The 26,529-nt window shown below is 53.0% G+C and overlaps 1 protein-coding gene across 1 annotated transcript in view; it reads right to left on the bottom strand.

Moving 5' to 3' along the window:
* Positions 1–26,529, bottom strand: part of ARHGEF6 (Rac/Cdc42 guanine nucleotide exchange factor 6) — a 59,890-nt gene that overhangs the window by 11,104 nt on the left and 22,257 nt on the right. Inside the window, exons 4-16 of the mRNA XM_009904268.2 lie at positions 26,379–26,506; positions 25,692–25,893; positions 20,480–20,550; positions 18,445–18,539; positions 16,632–16,727; positions 15,445–15,567; positions 12,919–13,057; positions 8,987–9,046; positions 5,222–5,368; positions 3,945–4,031; positions 2,013–2,091; positions 1,017–1,150; positions 592–717 (exon numbers count right to left, since the gene is read on the bottom strand). Of these exons, the coding sequence (XP_009902570.2) occupies positions 592–717; positions 1,017–1,150; positions 2,013–2,091; positions 3,945–4,031; positions 5,222–5,368; positions 8,987–9,046; positions 12,919–13,057; positions 15,445–15,567; positions 16,632–16,727; positions 18,445–18,539; positions 20,480–20,550; positions 25,692–25,893; positions 26,379–26,506 (1,487 nt within the window). The remainder of the gene's footprint in view (positions 1–591; positions 718–1,016; positions 1,151–2,012; positions 2,092–3,944; positions 4,032–5,221; positions 5,369–8,986; positions 9,047–12,918; positions 13,058–15,444; positions 15,568–16,631; positions 16,728–18,444; positions 18,540–20,479; positions 20,551–25,691; positions 25,894–26,378; positions 26,507–26,529) is intronic.

Below are 26,529 nucleotides of genomic sequence, written 5' to 3'. Positions count from 1 at the left end.
CCCCTTGGGCTGCTCCTCTCAGCAGGGCAGGGGGCTGTGAAACACTTGTGCGGGTGGTAAAGGAGGGTTGAGCCCCACAGCTCCTGCAGGGAGCCCTGCTCCAGCCACCCAAACACAGGGTCCACAGCTCTTCTTCCTCTTCCTCTTGGTGCAACCCCCACCCTGCAGCACCAGCCTGGGCAACACTGGGCCACTGCTCTGGCTAGAGCTGGAACATATCCTGGCAAGGAGCCCAGCACCCATCTATGGCTCAGACCAACGCAGGAGGAGGCAGGGAGGCAGCTCCACCATGGCACAGCTGAAGGAGAGTACTCAGTGGGACTCTGTTGTGGGACCAGTGATAGCCAGCAGCTGAAGGGCCTGCAAACACACATGTCCTGCTTCACTTGCAGCACAAAGCCAGCCACAGAGACCAGCATCTGTGGGACCAGAGCAAAACTTGCTCTCCCAACACCCCCACGAACTAAGGGCCAAACCCAAGCTTCTGACTAAGTAGAGCTAAGTTTCTGACTCTGGGCTGAGACCCCTGCACTCAAGCACTGGAGATTGCCATGACACCAGGGTCCTCTGCAGGCACAGAGGGACAATTACCTCTTTGTAGCTCAGTGCTGCCGAGGGTCTGAGCGGAGGAGCAGGACGGAGGCAGCTCAAGCTCCAGGGCTTAAGGATTTTGGGGGGTTCCAGAGGCCCACGGATCTGTCCAGCTGAACTAAATGTCTGAGGAAGTAGATGAGAAGCAAATGAAGACTGTTAGCCACCAATGCAGAGAAACAGAGGTTGGGGGGACACACACAAGAGTCCACTATGAACTCCTTTGAGACATCTAGGTTGCAACAAAAGTAGGGCAAGATACATGTAAAAGGGTAGAGGCACGGCGTGGTTACAAACAGAAGTGCAGGATGCGTCTCACAGCTGCACACATCACCTCTGCAGCAAGGTGCACTGCCAAACCAGAGAGGTCAGGCAGTGCTGAGGGGCCCTGGGCAGCCAAGAGGCTGGGGAGGGGAGCTGCTTACCGAGTGAACACTCCAGGACTGTGTTTTGGACACGGTGTTGCACGTCCCCTTGGTCAGCCTTTGCAAGTGGTCAAGCCACTCGTGCAAGTCCTGGCTAGTGCTGCAGGACACAGTGATCCTCTCCATCATGTTCCCTGCAGGAAAGGGTTAAACAACCATCTTCAGCAAGCAGTGGAGAGCCAGGAAGAAGCACAGAGTGAGTTCAGCACAGCAGCAAGAAGCAACTCGGTTTGCAAAGTCCAGTGGCTGCAGAAAGGTCAGGGCAAAGATGCCACTGCTCATCCTGCTCTGGGCACCCAGTGCCAGCCAGTGCTGGAGCTGCACAGAAAAGCTAAGGGAACTGGCAAGATGAATGTGTGAGGAATTGTTTAAGGTTAAAAGTAAGCAAACATAACATCTGTGTGATGAACAGGACACCAGCCTGGATCTTGTCTTGTGCAACCTGCTCTAGGTCAGCCTGCTCTGGCAGGAGGATTGGACTCAATCTCCAGAGGTCCCTTCCAACCCCCAACACGCTGTGACCCTGACACCAAGTACAGCACAAACAGCTGCACTGCAGCCAAGGCACTGAGCATGGCACAACTTTGTATAGCTACAAGAGGAAAACTGGGAGGAACATGAGGAAAGCCACTGGATGATCAGAGGCATTAATCTGTCAACAAAGGAGGCACTCACAGCTGCACAGGATGAACCCTGGAAGCAGACAGGGCATGCATGGCACAGAGCAGTGCTACTGGGGCCACAACTAGCCCTGGCAGCAGATTTGTCCCACACACAACACTGTGATCTCTGAAAGCAGCCCAGCAGCAGAGCCAGAGCCCAAGGGCACTGGGAGTAGGTTGCCTGAACTAGGAGCGAGATGCTCAGGAACTCAGACAACGCACAGCAAAGGAGCAAAACAGAAGTGCGGTGGTTGAGGGAAGGAAGAGGGCAGCACCTCCAGCGGCAGCTGCTGCTGGGACTGGAAGGCTGGCGGCAGGCAGGGGCCGCACTGACCTGCGATTTCAAACATGTGCTCGCTCCCTTCGGCATCCTCCAGCTTCGTCAGCGTCATTCCCGTCAAAGGCAGCTTTCCCTAGGAGAACAACCCAGGGGCACTCAGTGTCTGCATCTGCTTCCCAGCAGGTGCTGCCCTGCTTGTTTCTGCTGATGCCTTTCCCTTTGGGAGCCGTCATTAAAAACTAATTTGTGCAGGCTTCAGACTGCAGGAAGCGTCTCCTTTGATGTATGGATCCAGACCTCTCTGCACAACTAGGTCAAGCCCTGGAGAGGAGGCTCCCATGACAACTGAGTCATTCCCAGCTCATCTGCCACCCTTTATCCCTTCACTAGATGCTAACCTTTCTTACAGCCCAGCCAGAAGAATCAACTTCCCCTGTCTTTTCTTCTGAAAGCCTCCCCCCTGTGCCTCTGCTCTGCATGCTGAGCTGCCTGCTCACCTTACCCCCACTGGAAGGTAAAATGGAAAACCCCAGCCAAATTCATCCTAAACCTTTCCCATCTCCCCTGCTCTGACAAATGTCACATCAACATGCTTTGCCTGGAGGCTCCTGAGGGTTTCAAGCAGCTGAAGAAAAGCCAAGCTCCCAACAGCCTGACTGCAGCCATTCAAGTCACAGAACCATAGAATTGTCAGGGTTGGAAGGGACCTCAAGCATCAGCCAGTTCCAACCCCCCTGCCATGGGCAGGGACACCTCACACTACAGCAGGCTGCTCAGAGCCACATCCAGCCTGGCTACAAATCTTCCAGGGATGAGGCTTCCACCACCTCCCTGGGCAACCTGTGCCAGTGTCTCACACCCTCATGGGGAACAACTTCTTCCTCACATCCAATCTGAATCTGCCCATTTTTGGTTTTCTTCCATGTCTATTCATTTCCCATTTTCATTGCAAATGGTAAAGCTGAAGACATGCAAGCTTTGGGGTGTCCCATGGAGTGGAAATTTGGGGCTGTTAACAGTGGACTATATTAAAAGCATTGTGACCAGCAGGACAAGGGAGGCGAACCTCCACTCTGCTCTTGGGAGACCCCACCTAGAGAACTGCACCCAGTTCTGGGACCCCCAACACAAGAAGATCAAACTGTTGGAGTGGGTCCAGAGGAGGCCACAAAGATGATCAGTGGGTTGGAGAACCTCCCCTGTTGGGACAGGCTGAGGGAGTTGGGGCTGTTCAGCCTGCAGAAGGGAAGGCTCTGGGGAGACCTTAGAGCAGCCTTCCAGTTCCTGAAGGGGACTACAGGAGAGCTGGGGAGGGACTTTTGACAGTGGCTGGGAGTGACAGGATGAGGGCAATGGCTTATGAGCTGGAAGAAGGGAGATTGAGACTGGAGATTAGGAAGGAATTCTTTACACTGAAGATGATGAGACACTGAAACAAGTTGCCCAGAGATGTTGTGGATGCCCCCTGTCCAGGGGCATTCAAGGCCAGGCTGGACAAGGCCTTGAGCAACCTGGGCTGGTGGGAGGTGTCCCTGCCCGTGGCAGAAGGCTTGAAACCAGCTGATCCTGAAGGTCCCTTCCAACTCAAACCATTCTGTGAATCCATGATCTTCCAGAGGTGGCTGAAGAGTGAGAAGCAGCTGGCTGTTTGTGTGGGGCAAAACCCTGCAGCTGGGTCTGGACACCTTAGCCACACACCCCCCACTGCTGACAACTGCACTGAGGACAGGCTTTTGGGTGGTGGTTTCTAATTTCACAGCATTCACACTTACTGTTGAGTCAGTTGGCAGGACAGAGGCACTAGGAGTCCTGGCACCCAAGGTAAACCCAAACCCTAGTCCCCAGCCGGGGCCATTCGCATCACAACAGAGAGGTTTAAGGAAGGAGGGGGATTTGAATTTGCTAAGAGCTATCTGATTTCCTTTTGTGTTGGTTTCTTTTTTAACACTTCCAAGCTGCCCTGAACTTCAAATTCAGCATGCCTACCTGATAGATGAACCCACTCATCCGTGGGCTTGCAGACAGCATCAGCAAAACGTTTGAGAACAACAAGAAATAGCGCTCCTCTTTCTCCTGCAGGGGGAGGAATGTAGGTTAGTCCACTCGGCAATGCATCACAAGCACCTTCCTCCAGCAAACTCAACCTGTTGCAGCTGGAATCACAGCCCCAAACCTTCCATCTCCATCCTCATTCACCCAGCCCTCTGCTTCTAGAGCCCCATACCTGCTGGGTATGGGCAACCAGGAAGATGAGGGAGGTCAGGAGGGACTAGCCTCCATTTCCGCCCCCCCAACTCCTAGGTCCTCTGCTTCCTGTGCAGTCTGCACCTGCTGCCCCTCCAGCAGGGGATGGGATAGCCTGGCTCTGTTCTCCCCTTCACATTCCCTTACTCTTGAGACTTCCTTCTCCAGCTCAGCAGATCCTGGCTCTGTTCTCCCCTTCATATACCCTTACTCTTGAGACTTCCTCCTCGTGCTCAGCCACCATGCAGAGCATCATTCACCTGTTCACACCTGACAGGTTCAAGTGCCAGGCACCAGCACTCTCTGCAGCCAGGGCCTCCATGTTTTCCTGAGGCCTCTGTCTGCGTGCCCACAGTTTTCCTAACAGCAGCCTTTGGCCAGGTTGCCACCATGGCTGGATCTCTATGGGCAACTGACCTTGGAGGCTGCTGGGACATGCCCAGGGTGACTCACCCTTGGTTGGCCTTGCTCGGTGTGCAGGGACCACACACCCCTGCCCTCCTGGGGTGTTTAAATAGCCTGCAGTGGCTGGGGCTCAGCCCATGCCTGTCCACACCTCCCTTGCAAGAGAAACTGGATCCCAGAGAGGGGTAGCTTGTCTGGGGGGCCTCTCTGAGCTGCCTGGTTACAGAAAGCCCAGGGGGACACCGAAACAAGCCCTGGCCTGCTGCTGGGACTGACTGTCTGTGATGGCAGCCACTCGGCTGTGCGAAGCTCTCATGTCTCACAGTACGGCACAGGGGAACAAGAGGGAAATGAGTGTGCTACACAACACTGAGAGGCTTCTTTTCCTTGAAAAATGTGCCACCAAAGGCCTGAAGCCAAGTTCCCAGGGACTCCAAAGACATGCACAGCCCCATCCCTCAGCTCCTCTCCAGGTGGAACTATTTATCAGCAGGATTCGTCAGCGCTTTGCCAGCCTGGCGGCGGGGCAGCTGCTGCCTGGCACCCCTGATCCCACGAGCAAGGGGCTGTTTGGACACATTGTCTTGAGCCAGGAGAAGGACCATGGCACTCACCTCGCTCCCCCCACACTGCACCATAACCTGGGACATGTAGATGACGTTGCCCAATGTTTTTATGTCCTCTCCTTCCCAGCGCTGGATGGATTCAGAAAGGATCTGCAGCTCCAGCTGTTTCCTCTTCCTCAGCTCCTGGCATTGTGACTGGGAATTACAGCAAGGGCACTGTGTTAGCCAAAGGGCAGGAGCAAAGCCAAACCACCCCAATGAAGCCTGGAGAAGAGGAGGCTCAGGGCAGACCTTATTGCTCTCTACAACTACCCCTGAAGGGAGGTTGTAGACAGGTGGAGGCTGGTCTCTTCTCCCAGGCAAGCAGCACCAGAACAAGAGGACACAGTCTCAAGCTGTGCCAGGGGAGGTTTAGGTTGGATGTTAGGAAGAAGTTCTTCACAGAAAGAGAGATTGGCCATTGGAATGTGCTGCCCAGGGGGGTGGTGGAGTCACCATCACTGGAGGTGTTTAGGAGGAGACTGGATGGGGTGCTTGGTGCCATGAAACAGTCAAGCAGAGATCTGGACAGGCTGGAGAGCTGGGCCAATGGGAACCTCATAGAATCAATAAGGTTGGAAAAGACCTCAGAGATCATCAAGTCCAACCTGTCACCCAACACCTCCTGACACCTAACCATGGCACCAAGTGCCACATCCAATCCCCTCTTGAACACCTCCAGGGATGGGGACTCCACCACCTCCCTGGGCAGCACATTCCAATGGCCAACAACTCTCTCTGGGAAGAACTTTCTCCTCACCTCAAGCCTAAACCCTGGCACAGCTTGAGACTGTGTCCTCTTGTTCTGTAGCTGGGTGCCTGGGAGAAGAGACCAACCCCCACCTGGCTACAACCTCCCTTCAGGTAGTTGTAGAGAGCAAGAAGGGCTCAGGGCCTCCTCTTCTCCAGGCTAAGCAACCCCAGCTCCCTCAGCCTCTCCTCACAGGGCTGTGCTCCAGACCCCTCCCCAGCTTTGTTCATAGTAGTATAGTATCAGTCAGGGTTGGAAGGGACCACAAGGATCATCTAGTTCCAACCCCCTGCCATGGGCAGGGACACCTCACACTAGATCAGGCTGGCCAGAGCCTCGTCCAGCCTGCTCTTAAACTCCTCCAGGGACAGCACCCCAACTACCTCCATGGTTTAGTTGATTAGATGATATTGGATGATAGGTTGAACTTGATGATCTCAAAGGTCTCTTCCAACCTGGTCTGGTCTATTCTATTCTATTCTATTCTATTCCATTCTATTCCATTCTATTCTGAGAGGATTTCACCAGCAATGCTCCCACAGCCACGTGGGCTCAGGGCTGGTCCCATCAAGGGGTGAGGAAAGCTTCCTTTGGCTCTAGTACACAAAGTCAGCTTTAAATAAATAGATAAATCACACTCCATTGATTTATGAAGTAATGAATACATTAAAATGTCAAAGAAACTGCAAGCTGAGCAAACTTTCCCTTCCAAATTAGTCCTGCCTCTGAGAGTACAGGGTCACATCTTCCAACCCAAGGCAGCCACAGAGTGAAACATCTCTGAGCTTGCTGCTGCTTAGAGAGGCTTTGCCCATTCTGCCCAAGCAGCAGAGAGTTGCAGGTGGAGCAACACAAAGCTCCCAAGAATCAGATGGGTGGGGATTTTCTAAGCAAAACCTGCAACCCCAAGAGCAGGACTCGGTGCAGTGTTTCAGCAGTGCAGCAGAGCTTTCGAAGGTGCCATCACTGAAAAGGCTGCACCAGTGCTCAGCAGCTGGGGACTGCTGGAGCTCCTTGGAGCAGCCAGTCCTTCAGCAGCTCTCAGCAGGCAGAGGACAATGCTGACTGAAGGCAGGCAGCCCTGCAAATCCACGCACAACTTGGCTTCATCTGACCCCTCTGCCAACAGGGAAAATTGCTGCACAGCCAGGCTGAGTTTTCATTCCACACCCCTGCTTCTGACAGTGATTTCCCTCCTTTCCAGCTCATTTTCACACAAACTCCTTGACTCTCCAGATCTTCAAAGAGAGCAGCTGCTGTGGGTCTAGTCTGAAAACACATCATTTTGAGAGGGCTTCCTTTGGTTTTGCAGCTGTCAAGTGCTTCCATGTCCCCCTGGGTGTTCAAACACAAACTTGCTGGGATGCAAACCCACAAGGAATCCCTCACAGCCTGAGCAGAGGCACCACTGCAGATCAGGATGGCTCCACGGTGCCTCCTTGCCCCTGCACAGCAACCTCCCTGGTCCTACCAGAGGGCATCTCTGCCCTATCTAACCTCAAACCGGCACTGAACCTCCTCGGATGAATCATAACTACGTTAAACTACTCAGCACCCCAGTACAGATTTCAAGTAACACTGTCCATCACTTAGGAGTGTTCCTAAAGGTTACTGACACCTGCCAATTTGACTGAATTATTCCCCTGTCACCAACCAGAAGGGATGGAAAGGGAGCTGAGTTTCTAAGTAAGTGTAACACGATGGCCCTTTCCTGTTTTCTATGAACTTTCTCCTCCCCATCTTTTATCTGCATCAGAAACTTGCATCTGCTTGTGCTAAGGAAGGAAGTTGGACCACATCTGGAGTGGTTGTAGTGAAAGGTTTTCAGTGGCTACAAAGCAAGAAGAGACTACAGCTTGGTTAGTAACTGAACAAAGCTTTGGTGGGTAAAACCTCTGTGCACGTGGGAAGGCTTTTCCCACTTTTGTTCACCTCGGGGCAGCAGGACTCTGAGGGGGGTAGGTAACACAGCTCACAGAAACTGGTTTATTATCTCTGACTCATCCCTTCTCTGGAGCCCCCACAGCTACAAAGTCTCTCCAGTTTAAGAGAGACAGAGACCTGCTGGAGGGAATCCAATGGAGAGCCATGAGGATGATTAGGGAACTTGAGCATCTCCCCTCTGAAGAGAGACTCAGATCCCTGGGGCTGTTTAGTCTGGAGAAGAGAAGGCTGAGAGGGGATCTGATCAATGTCTATCAATATCTGAGGGGTGGGGGTCAAGTGGAGGGGGCCAAGCTCTTTTTGGTGGTGCCCAGTAATAAGACAAGGAACAACGAATACAAAATTGAACAGAGAAGATTCTACCTCAGCATGAGGAGAAACTTCTTTACAGTGAGGGTGACAGCACTGAACAGGCTGCCCAGAGAGGTTGTGGAGTCTCCTTCTCTGGAGCCTTTCAAAACCCACCTGGATGCATTCCACCCTAAGTGATGCTGCTCTGGCAGTGGAGTTGGACTTGATGATCTCTGGAGGTCCCTTCCAACCTCTAATGCACTGTGATACTGTGAAATCACCTGCACCATGGTCAAAGCCTCCTGATGCACGTGGAGTAAACCTCAGCTAAACCAAGAGTTACTCAATGGGCTGGGAAGGGATCTTCCTGCTGCCACCAGCAGCTGAGTCAGACACTCAGGTTAACCTTCCACATCTCCTCTCAGTGAGCAAAGGGTGGGAGAGCGTCAGGTTGCAAATGATCAGGGTATGGAGGCAAAAAGGAGATGAGAGGGACCCCACCACCACAACTAGCCAGGCATGGCCTTCTGCAGTGGAGGAGAAAGTTGGAGACTCTCCATCTCAGCTGCTAGGAGCCTGGAGCCAGCAAGCAATTGCTGAACCACAGAGCAAAGGGGGCAGCCCGAGGCCTGAAACTTGAAATTAAGGGGTTTGGGGGTTTTTTTGTTTTGGTTTGTTTTTTAGAACCATCTTTTCCATTCCATGAGGAGACAAATGTCAGGCTTGACTCATGCTTGGTGAAATGCAGCCCTGAAATGGAGTGCTCTATTTTAAGAGCTGCCACCTACCACGAGGGACTTGAAGGATGTGACGGCTTTCAGAACCTCTTCGTGATCCGCATGCGCCTCCTGGTGAAGAGAGAGACAAATCCTTCAGCCACCAGCAGCCACCCAGGGCAGCACCCACTGCCCCAGCACACCCAGGGCTGCCAGGGTGCTGGGGGATGCAGGGCTGAGGGTGCAGGAGAGGGGCAAACCACCCCCACCCCCCCCTCCAGCTACCTTTCTCACCACCCACAGCTTAGAGCAGCTCTGCGATTCATTGGTAACAATTTAAGGGGTGTGACGGGGCCAGAGCAAAAGCAGGTTTGATTTTACTTGGAACCAACCCAGCTTGCAAATAACATCAAACACAACAGGCAGAGAGGTGCAGGGTAGATTTCTGGTTTCACCTTCAGAAGTGAAATTTCCACTGGCATGGAAAATATCCCAACCGTTGCCCCACCAAGGGGGCAGCTTCGTGGCAGCAGCAAGAAGCTCTGGGTTTAAGGGAAGGCCATGGCTAAGCAGAGGGCCCAGGGAGGGAAAAGCAGACTGCTGCCCCTTCTCTGAAGGTGTCTAGGTGGTGATGGAGCTGTGCCTGAGGCTGGCAGAAGCTGCCTGCAATCATTCACCTCTGATTCCTGGGTGAAGGCTGCCCTGAACATACCCTGCTGGGCAGCACTGCAGGGAACACCACAGCACAAACCCACCCTGCACACAGCTGTACTGCACACATCTGTACTGCACACAGCTGTACTACACACAGCTGTACTGCACACACTCACCCTGCACACAGCTGTACTGCACACATCTGTACTGCACACAGCTGTACTACACACAGCTGTACTACACACACTCACCCTGCACACAGCTGTACTGCACACATCTGTACTGCACACAGCTGTACTACACACAGCTGTACTGCACACACCCCCTACGCACAGCTGTACTGCACACACCCACCCTGCACACAGCTGTAATGCACACACCCACCCTGCACACAGCTGTAATGCACACATCTGTACTGCACACACCCACCCTGCACACAGCTGTACTGCACACACCCCCTACGCACAGCTGTACTGCACACACCCACCCTGCACACAGCTGTAATGCACACACCCACCCTGCACACAGCTGTAATGCACACATCTGTACTGCACACACCCACCCTGCACACAGCTGTACTGCACACACCCCCTACGCACAGCTGTACTGCACACACCCACCCTGCACACAGCTGTAATGCACACACCCACCCTGCACACAGCTGTAATGCACACATCTGTACTGCACACACCCACCCTGCACACAGCTGTACTGCACACACCCCCTACGCACAGCTGTACTGCACACAGCTGTATTGCACGCACCCACCCTGCACACAGCTGTACTGCACACACACACCCTGCACACAGCTGTACTACACACACCCTGCACACAGCTGTACTGCACACAGCTGTACTGCACACACACCCCCTGCACACAGCTGTACTACACACAGCTGTACTGCACACACACAGCCTGCACACAGCTGTACTGCACACAACCTCAGAATCGTAGAATATTCAGTATTCAGTATCACTAAGGTTGGAAGAGACCTCAAAGATCATCGAGTCCAACCTGTCACCACAGACCTCATGACTAGAGTAGGGAGGACACTAGTGCTCACTGCAGGCTTGAACTCACGACCTTTCCCATTAAAGGTCTTATGTGCTACCAACTGAGCCACACCAGGGAACTGAATACATCTGTATTGCACGCACCCACCCTGCACACAGCTGTACTGCACACAACTGTACTGAACACATCTGTATTGCACGCACCCACCCTGCACACAGCTGTACTGCACACAGCTGTACTGCACACACCCCCTACGCACAGCTGTACTGCACACATCTGTATTGCACCCACCCTGCACACAGCTGTACTGCACACATCTGTACTGCACACACCCCCTACACACAGCTGTACTGCACACATCTGTATTGCACACCCCCTGCACACAGCTGTACTGCACACACACACCCTGCACACAGCTGTACTGCACACATCTGTATTGCACACACCCAACGTGCACACAGCTGTACTGCACACATCTGTACTGCACACACTAACCTTACACACATCTGTACTGCACACACCCACCCTGCACACAGCTGTATTGCTCTCTACAGCTACCTGAAAGAAGGGTGTAGTGAGGTGGGTGTTGGCCTCTTCTCTCAAGTAACTAACAACAGGGCAAGAAGAAATGGCCTCAAGCTGCAACAGGGGAGGTTTAGGTTGGAGCTGAAGGAGAATTTCTTTCCTGCAAGAGTGGTCAGGCATTGGACCAGGCTGCCCAGGGAGGTGGTGGAGTCCCCATCCTTGGAGGTGTTCAAGAAATGAGTAGATGTGACACTTTGGGACACGATCTAGTGGTCGTGCAGGTGTCGGGTAGAAGGCTGAACCTGATGATCTTAGAAGTCTTTTCCAACCTTAATGATTCTATGACTCTGTTCTAGGATTCTGCAGTGCATACATCCACTCTCTTCCCACAGCATCACAGCTGAAACCTCAGCCCTACTGATTCATGTAACAAACCCCCCACGCTCAGCTGAGGAGCCAAGAGAAAGGGCTGATGTGTGTGTCCCCACGTTCACTGCCGACACACACCACCACACCCCAGCATCCTGCAAGGAGCACACTGTCTCTGCACAGGCACAGGGGCTGCAGCCCAGCTCAGCTCACCCCTGCAGCTCAGCTAAGCCTGCTCTGAGAGGGACAGGACAGGTCTGCAGTGTGCCTGCAGTGCAGGCTCTGAAGCCCTCTCCTATGCAGCAGCACCTCTGGCTCAAGCACAGAGATTGTGATCCTGTGGCTGGGATGTGATTTGGATGATCGTGGCTGTGTGCTGAGCAATTAACTGGAAATTATTACTGGAAGAGAGAAAAAGCAAACTCAGCTAAAAATAGGTTGTTCTGTTTTCTTCACCCACCCTGCACCACTCCTGAGGTCTGCACCCCTGTGGCTGGAGTGCAGGCGAGTAGCAGAGCTCCAGAGACAGATCTCTACAGCTCCTGGGGCCAAAAACGTCTCAAGCAGATCTGTCACTCACTGAGGAAGCCTCAGCCCACCCCCTTCACTGCTTTCCCTGCTCCCAGGCACTTGCTCCTCCACCCCTGTGTCTATGCCTGTGCCAGACCCATGTCTGTCTGTGCCAGATCTGTGCCTGTTCATACCAGATCCCTGTCTGCCTGTGGCAGATCCATGTCTGTCTGTACCAGATCTGCACCTGTCTGTACCAGATCCACATCTGTCTGTGCCTGTCTGCACCAGATCTGCACCTGTCTGTACCAGATCTGCACCTGTCTGTACCAGATCCACACCTGTCTGTGCCTGTCTGCACCAGATCTATGCCTGTCTGCACCAGATCTGCACCTGTCTGTACCAGATCCGCACCTGTCTGTGCTTGATCTGTGCCTGTCTGCACCAGATCCATGTCTGTCTGCAGCAGATCTGTGCCTGCTTGCGTGGTTCTGCCTCCACCCAGCAGCACAAAGCCCTGGGCAAAGGGTGGGGATGTCCCTGCAAGCTGCAGGAGCGAGCAGCAAGGGGTAGGAATCTCCTGAAAGAAAAACACTGATTTATTAGCTGCTGTGCAAATAAATACCAGCTGTGGCTTGACCCTGTGCTCTGCCTTTCCCTGGTGCTGGAAATGGACCCTTTTTGAGGAAGGGCTGGAGCAGGGAGTAGGCAATGCCTTCCCACAACATCCCCCAGACTCCTCCACTGCTTTCCCCTCTTTTAATCTACGAGGTAAACAACGTCCCAGGAGGTGGCACATCTCCCTGAGGGGCTGGGGGTGGTGGTGAAGTACTTTCAGCAATGTGGTGCCCAACTGCCAAGGGGCAGAGGGTGCCTCCTGCAGCTCAGGGTGGGGAAAGCAAGGGGTGCAGCCTGCTTCCCCCCCCACCTACCTCCATGTGCCGCTCCAGCTCCTGCAGCAGTGTCACATATTTGTCCAGCCTCAGGAAGGGTTTGCTGAGGCTCGTGGTTAAGATGAGGATGCCTGGGTTGGCTGCACCCTGGCTCTCCATGAACTTTTCCAGCTCATCACTACAAAGAGACAAGAAGAAGAAGAAGGAGGTCACCGCTGCTGAGGGCTGTGTTTTGCTGCCTCCCACATTTCTCCTGATGGACAGGACTCAAGGGTCCCCTCCCAGAACCCCCCTCCCACCCCCTCCCCAATGGAAACCCAGCAGGGGGCTGTAAGCTTCCAGCCATGCAAGACTCTGCTCTCCAGGGACACAGGGGAGGAAGCTGAGTGGGAGCTGGTGTCGGTGTGCACAGCCTCTAGGGTACATCAGTGCTGGCAGCTGGTCTCCTGGCACAGCAAGGTGGCAGGGGGCCAGGCATCTGCCAGCCAGGCACGGACCGCAGAGGCTGGCGCTGTGCTGGAGGATGCTGCAGCAAGGCACTGGGACCCTGCTGGGAGCTGTGACGCAGGTGTGGGCACGTATCCTGCTCAGGTAAACATGGCTTGTGTGTGTCAGCACTTCTGCCAAAGCTGCCTCTTGGACTGATTGAAGAAAAGGGGTCAGACTGAGGAACCACATGAATGAGTCATTTACTGGAGCCAGGCCTGTCCTCAGGCTGAATTAAAGCCGGGTTTCAGCAGGTAAGGAAATACATTGGGAGTTCCCACGACAGAAGGGGAAGGCTTGACAGTATGGGCAGGGTCCTGCCTTTCCCATCACTGCAGGGAGGACAGCTCAGCTGTTTCAGGGGCGGCTAAACAGTTGTGTTTGGCTTGCCACGCTCTTCAGCATGACATTATACAAATTCAAATGCCTAGGGGAGTGTTGAAGAAAGATGTTACTGCTGCAGTCTACCATCAGCCCTGCAGATCAACCACCTGGCTGAATAGCAGCTCAGTTAATCACAGAATGGGTTGGGTCGGGTCATTTAGTCCCACCCTCTCTGCTGTAAGTAGGGACCCTCCTCAACCAGACCCATCCAACCTCACCTGGAGTGTTCCAAGGGATAGGGCTTCTACCACTTCTCTGGGCAACCTGGGCCAGGGTGTCAGCACCCTCAGTGTAAAACATTTCTTCCTTCTATCTAGTCTAAATCTCTTTCAGCTTCAAACCATCTTTCCCTCATCTTTTCCCAACAGACCACGCTAAAAAGGTTGCTCCCATCTCTCTTGTAGGCTTGATCTTAACACCAGCAGATTCCAAATGCTGCCTGTTGTAGGAGCTCTGATGTGGCCAGTCCACACTGCAGCACAAACCTGCAAAACTCCACATCAAAAGTCCCACAGAGCACCCAAGGGACCACACCATAATAAACCGATGCCTTGATAGGCACCCTCCTTTTGCAGTGCTGTGCCCCACACCATGGTACTATCACACAGCTGCAAGCGTGTGAGCAGCTCAGCAGTGGGTCTGAAACAGCCTCTGGTTACAGAATCACAGAATGGTAGGGGTTGGAAGGGACCTCTAGAGACCACTGAGTCCATCCCCCCTGCCAAGGCAGGGTCACCTAGAGAAGGTAACACAGGAACATGTCCAGATGTGTTTTGAAAGTCTCCAGAGATGGAGACTCCACCACCTCTCTGGGCAGCCTGCTCCAGGGCTCCACCACCCTCAAAGTAAAGAAGTTCCTCCTCATAGAATCATAGAATCAAAAAGGTAGGAAAAGACCTCAGACATCAAGTCCAACCTGTCACCCAAGACCTCATGACTACTAAGCCATGGCTCCAAGTGCCATGTCCAATCCCCTCTTGAACACCTCCAGGGGCGATGACTCCACCACCTCCCTGGGCAGCACATTCCAGTGCCTAACAGCTCTCTCTGGGAAGAACTTTCTCCTCACCTTGAGCCTAAACTTCCCCTGGCACAGTTTGAGACTGTGTCCTCTTGTTCTGGTGCTGCTTGCCTGGGAGAGGAGACCAACCCCCTCCTGGCTACAACCTCCCTTCAGGCAGTTGTAGACAGCAATAATGTTTAGATGGAACTTCTTATGCTCAAGTGTGTGCCTGTTACCCCTTGTCCTGTCACTGGGCACCTCTGGAAAAAGCCTGGTCCCATCCTCCTGACACCCAGCCTTTAAGTGCCTGCTTTCTTCCAGACTAGAAAGCCCCAGTTCTCTCAGTCTTTCCTAATGAGAGAGATGCTTCAGTCCCCTCAGCATCGTTCCAGCCCTACACCTGGTCCTTCAGCAACAGGAGATGCTTCTGCAAGGGCTGAGATTGCCCAAGGTAGAAGCCCTGTACATGTAGACAGGACCTGTGAGACCAGCTCTGAATGCCAGGAGCTGTCTCCATGCTGGAGCTGAGAGGCTATGCTGAAGAGCCCAAAACCCCAGCAGCAGGATCCCACGTTCTCCTCTTGCCCTACTACCAACCTGCAACTGGTCAAAAGCCATTCTGGACCAAACACTACTCGTGTGAGCAGCTTCTCAGAGGAAGGGTTTCAGCCTGGATGCCCAGCACCACTCACCTGTGCTGTGTGAGGACGCTGACGGCCGAGGGGTGGTTGGCACAGTAGGTCAGGTACAGGGAGCGGAACTGGGGCATCAGGTTCATGAAGCAGCCTCCCACACGCTGCTGGTTCTCAGGCAGCCTGCAGACACCAACACACCAGCCACAACATTAAGCTTCCTGATCTGCACCCTGCAGCTGGGGCACTCTCAGGTCGCTGCCCAGCAGCTACCAGCTGCACAGGGACATCCCCAGGTCACTGCAGCACCGCAGGGCTGAGTAAAACACCCACACTGGCCTCTTGGGGAGGAGGAATAAGGAGGGGGCTGATGGGTTTGGGTTTCCATGGTGCAGACAGTATCACAGCCCCTTCCTTATCAGTCTGGGGCAAGGTGTGACCCAGTCTATCCTGTGCCACCAGAAGAGCTGCAGCTGGGATGCTGTAGCTCCACTGCAGCTGATGAGGATGTGCTAGAAAGAACAAGGGCAATGCAAGGTGGGACCAACTGGGTGCAGTGCAGGAGTGCTCCCACTGTCTGGGCTGTCAATGAATGGGACAGAGAACATGGAATCACAGAATGGTAGGGGTTGGAAGGGACCTCTGGAGATCATGGAGTCCCATCTCCCTGCCAAAGCAGGATCACCTGGGGCAGGTCACACAGGAACACATCCAGGCGGGTTTTGAAAGTCCCCAGAGAAGGAGACTCCACAACCTCTCTGGGCAGCCTCCTCCACTGCTGCCATAAGAAGTTCCTCCTCATGCTGAGGTGGAAGGGAAGCCAGAATCTGAATAGATTGCCAATATTGAGTCTCCTCCCCATCTCTCTGCAGCCCTTCCAAAGAAGAGGCTGGGCTAGTGCTGCCAGCTATGGGAAATCATCACCTCTAATAACTTCCCCACCTTCATGCCTTCCAGATTTCCCACCCTGGCCGTGTCTGCAGCTTTGGGCTAGGTACATTTTCATGTCAGGCCTAGTGACACTCTCATTCAGCAGACACCTTAGCAGTAAAAAATGTCAGAATTCATTCTACCTTCCCCTCCAGCCAAAGCACTACCTGCTGCCTCTCTTCAATCCTGTTATTTGCCTTCTATATTTAACAAGCCTAAGACGGCAGCCAGGAGGAACATTCATGAACGTGCCTTTCTCTTACTTTTAGCTGTAGTCTAATAACTTAACAAACTCAGCTGCTACAGCAGGAGCTTACTTTGCAACTTCTTCCAAGGCTTGGTTCAGGGTTTGCTGAAATGCAGAGATCTCTTCCACGTTCCCCAGCAGCGAGGCGATGTCCCCAGCACTGAGCCTAGAGAGAGTCAAACCACCAATCAGCACCAAAGAGATGTTGCCCTCAGGAGCATCCCTGGGATACTTGTAAGTGGGCCTTCCACAAAGACCCAGGAGCTTCTCTTTCCCCAGAAACACCCATCAGACGTGGGAAAACACAAAGCTACAGAGCACAGCTCCTGGAGAAGATGTCTGCTGCCAAGGATTACCTTAATTGGATTTTAATCACACTGATCTCCTCAAGATGTTTAGCTGTCTAACAGACACAGACAGATGGGATTTCATCCAGGGGTGGGGAGGGAGGTGTGTGCACAGACTGAGACAGCTTTGTCTTCAGGGATTCAGGCTGTAGGTTTCCCTCTGGGAGGAGGGTCACACAGAGTGGCCTCTTGGGTAAGGGTTGCTTTGTTTCTTGGCTGAGGTTGGATTTTTGCCTAGGCAAAGCTACCACGTCTGCTTCTGTCACCTTCAGAGCTCCACTCTTGTACCACCCCCATCTTAAGCCATTTGCCACCTACAATGCTGAGAGCATGAGATATTGTCATATATCCCACACGAAGATCTGGGGAAGGGAGGAGAGATTTTTGGATGGGAGATCAGGAAAAACATCCTTCCTGCAAGAGTGGTCAGGCATTGGCACAGGCTGCCCAAGGAGGTGGTGGAGTCCCCATCCCTGGAGCTGTTCAGGAAAGGTGTGGCCATGGCACTTTGGGGCAGGCTTTAGGGGTCATGGTGCTGTTGGGTTGATGGTTAAGCTTCATGCTTTTAGAGGTCTTTTCCAACCGTTATGATTGTATTTAAGTACAAAGGCCCCATGACACCACTCTCCCATCTCTCTGGACTGGACAATGTCTAAACATCTGCCCTCTGCCTGTGATGCCTTGGGGCTGCCCAGTCCTCCCACAGCCTGCTCAGCTGGAGGGATCCTGGCCCCAGAAGCAGCTGCATGGACACGGGCTCCGAGATAGCACCGTTTGGAAGAGATGACTGTGAAGCTGAAGCTGGAAGCAGGAGGTGAAGTTGACTGTACTGGGGCTTTAATGCAGGGTGAAAACTCTTGAAAAGAATCTGCTGATGGGCACCAGTGTGCTGCCTGGCACTGCCTGGGTAAGGACAGGATGGCCTCAGCACCACGCTGCCCGGCATGGATGGAAACCACATCAGCTTGTTTCCACAGGTTAAGCCCTGACGGTGTCCCCCAGTGGGCCATGGTGTTGCTCAGGTTGCAAGGGATGGCAGCATGCTCCCTCCTGAGCACCTTAATGCTGATGGCTGCACAGATGGAGAGAACAGAGGAGTCACTTCTGGCTCAGCTGTAGCTTGGCCTTAGCGAGAGGCAATGCAGAACAGGTCGCTGCCACGCGTGAAATGAAGAGATGACCGGCAGACGCCACTCGGGGCCGAGGAGTCACAACAAGGCAAATGACAAGGGGAGAAGCCATGCAAGGCATACTGCTGGGAGATAAACACATGCTGGGACAGCCACACAGGAGCTTGCAGGTGGGTTGTGACAGCCAGCCCTCCAGCAGATGGAAAGGCCCAGCTCCAACGCAGCCCAGCGCCAAGGAAGAGGACAGAGCAGAAACCTACTGCCCAGCGTGGGCTGCTTCTCCACTGCACAGAGAAGCTGGGAGGCTTTACAAGAAGAGCAGTGACAGGCCCTAAAAGCAGGACAATAATGGGAGGGGGGTGGATTTTACAGGGTTCTCTCCACCTCAGATGCCCTTATATCTTACTTATCATAAGACTGGAGGGGTCTTAAGTAAGTTCCCAGAAGTGACTGTAGTTCCTTCGCATAATCTCGTTCTGTTTCCAGAATATTTTGCAACACCTAGGGTGAGAGACAGAGCACTGAGTAGATCTTTGTACCAGTGACTAGTCAAAGGAACACGACATCAGCTGCCAAGGGTGGAAAAGCAGGGAGGTCTGTTTTAACTCCAGAAATCACATATGGAAATGCAGAACCCACACTGCTCAGGAAAGCCCTGGGAAGGGCCAAGTTTGAGGACTTGGCTTCACAACCCGGGCTGGGGGGAGGCCTGGTGTGGTAGTTTTAGGCTGCACCTCGAAAGTGTTCCACAGATCTTGAACAGAAAGTGGTAGGATGCAAGTAAATGGGTGTAAAAAGGGAAATAATGCTAAGTTCTTACCAATCCCACTGGACAGATAACAAACATGAGGCTGGTAATGTAAAACTATCTTCCTCTCTTGGTCTCCTCACTGTGGGAGACACTAACTTGCTTCTGCTTGACCTTGGCTGTGCTCTTTGTTTTGGCTGAGTATCCTAACACAATAACTCTCAGCTCTTTTCTCTAGTCCCTTTGTGTCCAGGTGGGTAAGGAGGAGGGGCAGGGAGTGGAGAAGCTCTTAGCAGCTCCCTTGGTTTTGGGCCAGGGGGTGGTTCTTGTGCTGCTTATCAACTGTAAATCCCTGTCAATATTGTCAGCCCTGTGTCTTTTGCACATACTCATTGCATCCTACTGCAGGTTGTAGTTTTGCTTGCTTCCATTTGCTTCCAGCTGGGCTGGGCTGGCAAATCCAGCATTAGAGGGAAGTTTCAACCCACCACAGCCCAGCAAGCTGCTGTTAAGGGCTGCTCCTTCTTCTCTGGCAAAGCATGAAGACAATGTCAGTTTGGACCTGAGTTCAGCATTTGACCCCTGGAGAGGCTGATGCCTAACCCTGCATGCACAACCGGCTGCCGAGGGGTGCAGACAAACCATGCCTGCACGCGCCCCAGCAGCACCGCTTGCACCAAGGCAGGCAGCAAGTAAATGCAACAGCTGCCTGGCCAAGGATGGCTCCTCCTGCAGCAGCTCAAGCCAGGGCACAGCTCACTTGCCCGCTTCAAGGATGTGCTGAGCTGCGTTTGGTCCTGCTAATCCGCCCTCAGCATCTCCAGAAGCAAGGGTGGGCAAACCCACTGCCTCCACGCTCCCGCTTAGCACTCAGGTTTCTCAGTGTGGATGAGGTTTGGAGACAGTGGAGGTGGTTCCCAGCTCCCTGGACAAACTGTTTCTGCTTTGCTTTGCTTTGCTTGAAATATATTTAGACATGCTGACGAGCACGTTTCACCTCCAGCACTGAGAGCCAGGGACGTTCACATGCAGGCATTTAACTCTCCTACACCGCAGGCTTCACTCTAGCCTGGTAGAAGGTATCTGCCCTGCCTTGCCAGACCTCACTGCTCTGACAGCAAGATGGCAGAGGAGATGATGTTTCTCCAGCCCTTCTGCAGCTGCAGTTCATAACCTGGCAGCCTGAGCTGCTCTGAAGCCTAGCCCAGTTAACAAGCCAGACTGTGAGCTGCCCTTTCTACGAGGGCTGCAGCTGCTGGCAGAGGCACAGGGCAAGCAGCTTGGAGTGTGACATCTCCAGCCAACCCCAAGAAAGGGAGCATGGATCAGTCCTAATTTGGCTGCCTTCACACTGTGACACTATCTCCCCATCTTTATCAACAGGCTCACCAGTCGGTGGCAAGGCCTGGACCAGAGACATTCTGCCTCACTCCCTAACGCTGATGCCCAAGCTGCCACCTCTGCTCTGTTATCTCACTTGTCTGCTTTGAGTCTCTCTTTCTGACATCTTGCAGCAGCTTCCACTTGTGGTTTAGTGTCTTGAATCAAGGAAACAGCAACAGCTGCATTTAAATAGAGAGTCACATCCCCAATTGTTACAAATTGCTTCAATGATTTCTAGGGGAAGGAGCCAGTCCAGAAGATGAATAATATGCCACTTATTAAAATGTATGATCAGCACTTTCAAACTTACCACAGGGTAATAATTCTTTGTCAGCTGAGTGCTTTCAAGTCCTTTTAATGCTTTGGGGGAGAGTGGTTTATCTGCACAAGAAAAGACATCAGTAAATTACAGTGCACAGCTCTCTCATTACTCCAAGCAGGAGAAGTCACCAGCACATCACAGCCACCAAACACAGAATTTATCCCTCTCAAACACCAAACATCAAGGCTGAGGAGGCTCAGGGGAGACCCTTATTGCTGTCTACAACTCCCTGAAGGGAGGTTGTAGCCAGGTGGGGGTTGGTCTCTTCTCCCAGGCAACCAGCACCAGAACAAGAGGACACAGTCTCAAGCTGCGCCAGGGGAGGTTTAGGCTGGATGTTAGGAGGAAGTTCTTCACAGAAAGAGATTTGGCCATTGGAATGTGCTGCCCAGGGAGGTGGTGGAGGCACCATCCCTGGAGGAGTTTAAGAGGAGACTGGATGGGGTGCTTGGTGCCATGATTTAGTTGATCAGATGGTGTTGGGTGATAGGTTAGACTCGATGATCTCGAAGGTCTTTTCCAACCTGGTTAATTATTCTATTCTATTCTATTCTATTCTATTCTATTCTATTCTATTCTATTCTATTCTATTCTATTCTATTCCTATTTCCATTCTATTCCTATTCTATTCAACTGCAGGGTTTGTTTGCCTGCCTCAGAAAACCCAGGAGCAAACCAAAGGTGTGCATGACAAAGGAGGCAGCTCAGCAAGTCACACCAGAAGCACCACACAGCCTCTGCCAGCTAACTTACAGGTTTGCTCTGAAGTCCTGGCAGCAGCCCTGTGTCTGGCATTGTTTGGAGCTACAGCTTGGCTTCACCTGGCCCACAGAACGTGGGTTTCACAAATGCTGGGTACTGTGTTTCACTCCAGTGATTCACATGAAGCCAACACCAATCAATGTGCTGAACCTTGATCCCCACAGTCATTTGTGATAACTTCTCTGCCTGTCTTCCTTCTGTGAATGAAGGCAGCTTCAAACAAAAAGCTTCCACCAAGCTGCAAGAGAACCCTCATCTTCTTCTCCATTGGCTACATCCCTGAGGATGCCTCCAGCACAGTACCCACGTGCACACACAGACACACAAATCCCTGCTCCATTTTCCTTCCTTAGAGAGCCCATTCCCTGCCAGTAGCAAGGCTTTGTTAGCTCTTCCAACACCATTACCCCTTTAGATTGGGACCTTGCTAGCTCTTCCAGCACCATTACCCCTTCAGAATGGGACCTTCCTAGCTCTTCCAGCACCATTACCCCTTCAGACTGGGACTTTGCTAGCTCTTCCAGCACCATTACCCCTTCAGAATGGGACCTTCCTAGCTCTTCCAACACCATTACCCCTTCAGACTGGGACTTTGCTAGCTCTTCCAGCACCATTACCCCTTCAGAATGGGACCTTCCCAGCTCTGCCAGCACCATTACCCCTTCAGACAGGGACCTTGCTAGCTCTTCCAGCACCATTACCCCTTCAGAATGGGACCTTCCTAGCTCTTCCAACACCATTACCCCTTCAGACTGGGACTTTGCTAGCTCTTCCAGCACCATTACCCCTTCAGAATGGGACCTTCCTAGCTCTTCCAACACCATTACCCCTTCAGACTGGGACTTTGCTAGCTCTTCCAGCACCATTACCCCTTCAGAATGGGACCTTCCTAGCTCTTCCAACACCATTACCCCTTCAGAATGGGACCTTCCTAGCTCTTCCAACACCATTACCCCTTCAGACTGGGACTTTGCTAGCTCTTCCAGCACCATTACCCCTTCAGAATGGGACCTTCCTAGCTCTTCCAACACCATTACCCCTTCAGACTGGGACTTTGCTAGCTCTTCCAGCACCATTACCCCTTCAGAATGGGACCTTCCCAGCTCTGCCAGCACCATTACCCCTTCAGACAGGGACCTTGCTAGCTCTTCCAGCACCATTACCCCTTCAGAATGGGACCTTCCTAGCTCTTCCAACACCATTACCCCTTCAGACTGGGACTTTGCTAGCTCTTCCAGCACCATTACCCCTTCAGAATGGGACCTTCCTAGCTCTTCCAACACCATTACCCCTTCAGACTGGGACTTTGCTAGCTCTTCCAGCACCATTACCCCTTCAGAATGGGACCTTCCTAGCTCTTCCAACACCATTACCCCTTCAGAATGGGACCTTCCGAGCTCTTCCAACACCATTACCCCTTCAGACTGGGACTTTGCTAGCTCTTCCAGCACCATTACCCCTTCAGAATGGGACCTTCCTAGCTCTTCCAGCACCATTACCCCTTCAGACTGGGACTTTGCTAGCTCTTCCAGCACCATTACCCCTTCAGAATGGGACCATTACCCTTCCAGACTGGGACATATTGGCTGCACATGGCTGTACCACTGGCCCTGGCCATGTCTGCTCACCTGGTGCCAAAGCACCTCTGTGCCATGTGGAGCAGCCCATCCCAGCTCTCTTATCTGCCTGCAGTTGTTCCCTGGAGGCAATTACTTTCACACCAACAGCAGGGGAGAAGCCTGCAATTGATAAACGTAGCCCCTGGAAAGCACAGCTTGATGTATTGTCTAATTATTGCCCTTGTAGAGTTTCCTGTCACTTTCAGCCAGGAGCTCTGTGCCTCATTTAGAGACTTGGAGGAGCTGTGCTCCATGCAGGGAGTTATTTCCATCCAAAGGGCACATTCAGGACACAGTGGTGGCACAGACAGTGCAGAAAAACAACTCCATTTCGAGTGACAAGCCTGGGAAAGCAGCTCCTGCTGGCTTGCAGCAAGAGCTTCCCCCCAGACTACAGCCCCCAGCCATCCTGGGGCAGGAGAGGGTTAGGTGAGGGGCCCTGCAAATCCATCACTTGCAATACCACATGTCCTGAGAGAGCAGACACCAGGGGAATGAACCCTCCTCCTCCCATATGAAATGGGTGCTGGAGGGAAGATCTGGAGGGAAAAGCAGACACACACACAAAATCTGCTGGGCTCCTCCATCAGCATCAATGGGAACCTCAGCCTTCACTTCACTGAGGTGCTGCTAGCTCATGCAGCTCCTGTCTGATTTTCCCCACAGGACTGAGGTTTGCTCTCTCTCTTTTAAAGGATTTTTCTTCTCCACTCACTGACTTAATTAGTGATTCCTGGGTTGTGCCAGACAAGCCTTCAATCCCTGCTGCAACATCCTGCTCCAGCTCAGACATCAGTTCCTCGAGGGAAACAGTGGGAGATGAGCTAGCCTAACAGGGACTGTTTCAGTTAGAATTAAATACAAACTGGCCCCATTCTCAGCACTCCTTACAGAATCACAGAATTGTCAGGGTTGGAAGGGACCTCAAGGATCAGTCAGTTCCAAACCCCCTGCCATGGCCAGGGACACCTCACACTACAGCAGGTTGTTCACAGCCACATCCAGCCTGGCTGCAAACACCTCCAGGCAGGAGGCTTCCACCACCTCCCTGGGCAACCTGTGCCAGGCTCTCACCACCCTCATAGGCAACAACTCCTTCCTAAGACCCAGGCTGAATCTCCCCATTTCTAGGTTTTTTTTTCATTCCCCCCAGTCCTATCACTCCCTGACACCCTCAAAAGTCCCTCCCCAGCTTTCTTGAAGCCCCCTGCAGATTCTGGAAGGCCACAATAAGGTCTCCTTGGATCCTTCTCTTCTCCAGACTGAACAGCCTCAACTCCCTCAGTCTGTCCTCATGGCAGAGCAGCTCCAGCCCTCTGCTCATCCTCCTGGCCCTTCTCTGGACACCTTCCAGCACCTCCAGATCCTTCCTGTACTAGGGGCTCCAGAACTGGACACAGAGCTCCAGCTGTGGTCTCACCCAAGCAGAGTAGAGGGGGAGAATCCCCTCCCTGCCCTGCTGGCTCTGCTTCTCTTGCTGCAGCCCAGGCACTGCTTGGCTCTCTGGGCTGCAAGTGCTCCCTGCTGGCTCCTGTTGAGCTTCTCATCCACTAGCACCCCCAAGTCCTCTCCTGCTCTCAAGCCAGTCCCTGCCCAGCCTGTATCAGTGCTTGGGATTGCCTCGACCCAGCTGCAGGACCTTGCACTTGGTCTTGTTGAACCTCATTTATTATCCTTCCTTTGCATGCTTTGCTTGCAAGGCTGTCTAGCAGGGCTTGTACGCTTTGCAGACCACCATTGATGTCTCCCAGTGCTGGAGGCCACAGCTGATCCTGAGCCATAAAAGCAGCACCAAGCACACAACAGGCCTGTGTCTAGGGCAAGCCCTTGAGGCAATCCAATCAGAAGTTGGATTTTGTAAAAAAAAAACACCCCAACAAACAAAACCAAATCAAATTTGCTGTCACACCATGGCCTCAGAAGCATGCTGGGCTGAGCTGCTTGGATGGGTATGCAGCACCACAAGGCAGCTAGCCAGGGGCATGCTTCATGTCATCACCACCCCGCAGCTGGCGAGAATCACGTCACAGAAAATGCTCAGGACGCTCAAGACAAAGCTCAACAAGATGCCCTCAGATGGGTCATCCCCTCCCTCTTCCTTTCCCAGTATCACAGCAGAAGATGCATCTTTGGGGGGAAATGTACCCTGTGAAATCAGCCATCACTGTGGACAAAGCCAGGGCAGCCTTCCCTGTGGCCACAGAACGGATCACAGACAGGTCCAAGCTGGAAGGGACCTCCAAAGGTCATCCAGTCCGACCTCCCCACAGACAGCAGGCACAGCACCAACTAGAGCAGGCTGCCCAGGGCCTCGTTGAGCCTCACCTTGACTATCTCCAGGGAAGGGGCCACAAGCACCTCCCTGGGCAACCAGGTTTTGTTGGTTCCTCACCGCGAGCGCTCATTCCGGCACTGCCAGACAGGGCAGGGGCAGAGGGAAATGCACTGCCTGACTGAGGTGTCTAACAAAAACCCAGTTCTGTGCTCAGACACTGGAACAACCTGGCAGCTCCCCAGGACCAAGGGGACCCACACAGCCATCTCTGGCCTCCTCCTCCAGCCATGTCCCCACTGCTGTGCTCCTGGGGGAGCAACAGAGAGGCACAGTTGTGCTGGGGCAGAGGGAGAAGCAGCTCTCCAACAACTTGTGCAAGAGACTAGGGCTTGCCTTGTTGGCCTCCTGCCTCCTCCCACTAGCCCTGCTGCTTTAAGGACACAAACAGTCCTTAGCAAATATAGCAGCAATTCCCCAAAGGCACCGGGGGAGGCTCCACGCCACGCTCCTCCATCCCCTCAGCCCTCGCAAGCCGTTTGCTTACCGGTGGGTTTGATTTCTCTGACGTAGTTGCTTGGGAACCAGCCTGTTTTTCCATTCAAGGTCCCTTCCCACCAGCCCCCTTCTTCAACTCTGGTGACATAAATAATGTCTCCTTTGTTAACAGAGAGCTCATCCTCGTTGGTCTGCTTAAAGTTGAACCTGGCCTTTACCACCAGCTGATGACTGCCATTCTCGGTCATCTCCTGGAGGGGGAGGAGAAGAAAAGAAAATACCATGGAAAAACAGCAGTAAATAGTCCAAAACAGCAGAAGTCACTGGGACAAGCCATTGTTCTTTGTTGTGACAGCTGGTTTTTCTGCATTGCTCTTCATAACAAGCACTCCTGCCTTGGTTTTATGTAAGCACTCCTGCCCGAGGACTACAAGGTCCCTCCCAAGCATTGGTTTAGCCTCGCAGCATGACAGACAGGCAGATGAGAGCTGCTCTCCTCAGGTCACCCAGAGGAGCACTGGCACTTGGGAGAAACCACCAGACCTTCTCCAGCCAGGGCAGCAAAGCTGTGATGGAGATCAGGGAAGAGCAGGTCCCCCTGGTGTGCTTGAACACAGGGGTAGCACCCTGTGACGGTTTAACCCACCCGCATTAACAGCCCAAAACTGTCACACACCCATACCCCTCTGCCCCTCCCCAGCCATCAAACCCTTGGTGAGAAGTTAACTCAAGATACCACAGGCTTGGATTGCCTCCTCAGCACCCTCGTGGACTGGGAAGCTGTGCTGTTGGAGTCGGTGTGGGGTCCTCCAGCTGCAGAGCTAAGAGACGAGAGACGTGAACATGGCCCTGGTGCTGGCTGGTCTGGGGAAGCAAAAACAACGTCT

This window comes from Dryobates pubescens, chromosome 18 (genome assembly GCF_014839835.1).
Source record: "Dryobates pubescens isolate bDryPub1 chromosome 18, bDryPub1.pri, whole genome shotgun sequence".
In the NCBI taxonomy this organism is placed as follows: domain Eukaryota; kingdom Metazoa; phylum Chordata; class Aves; order Piciformes; family Picidae; genus Dryobates; species Dryobates pubescens.
Note: the sequence above shows the minus strand (reverse complement) of the source record. Positions and strands in the feature narration are given on the sequence as shown.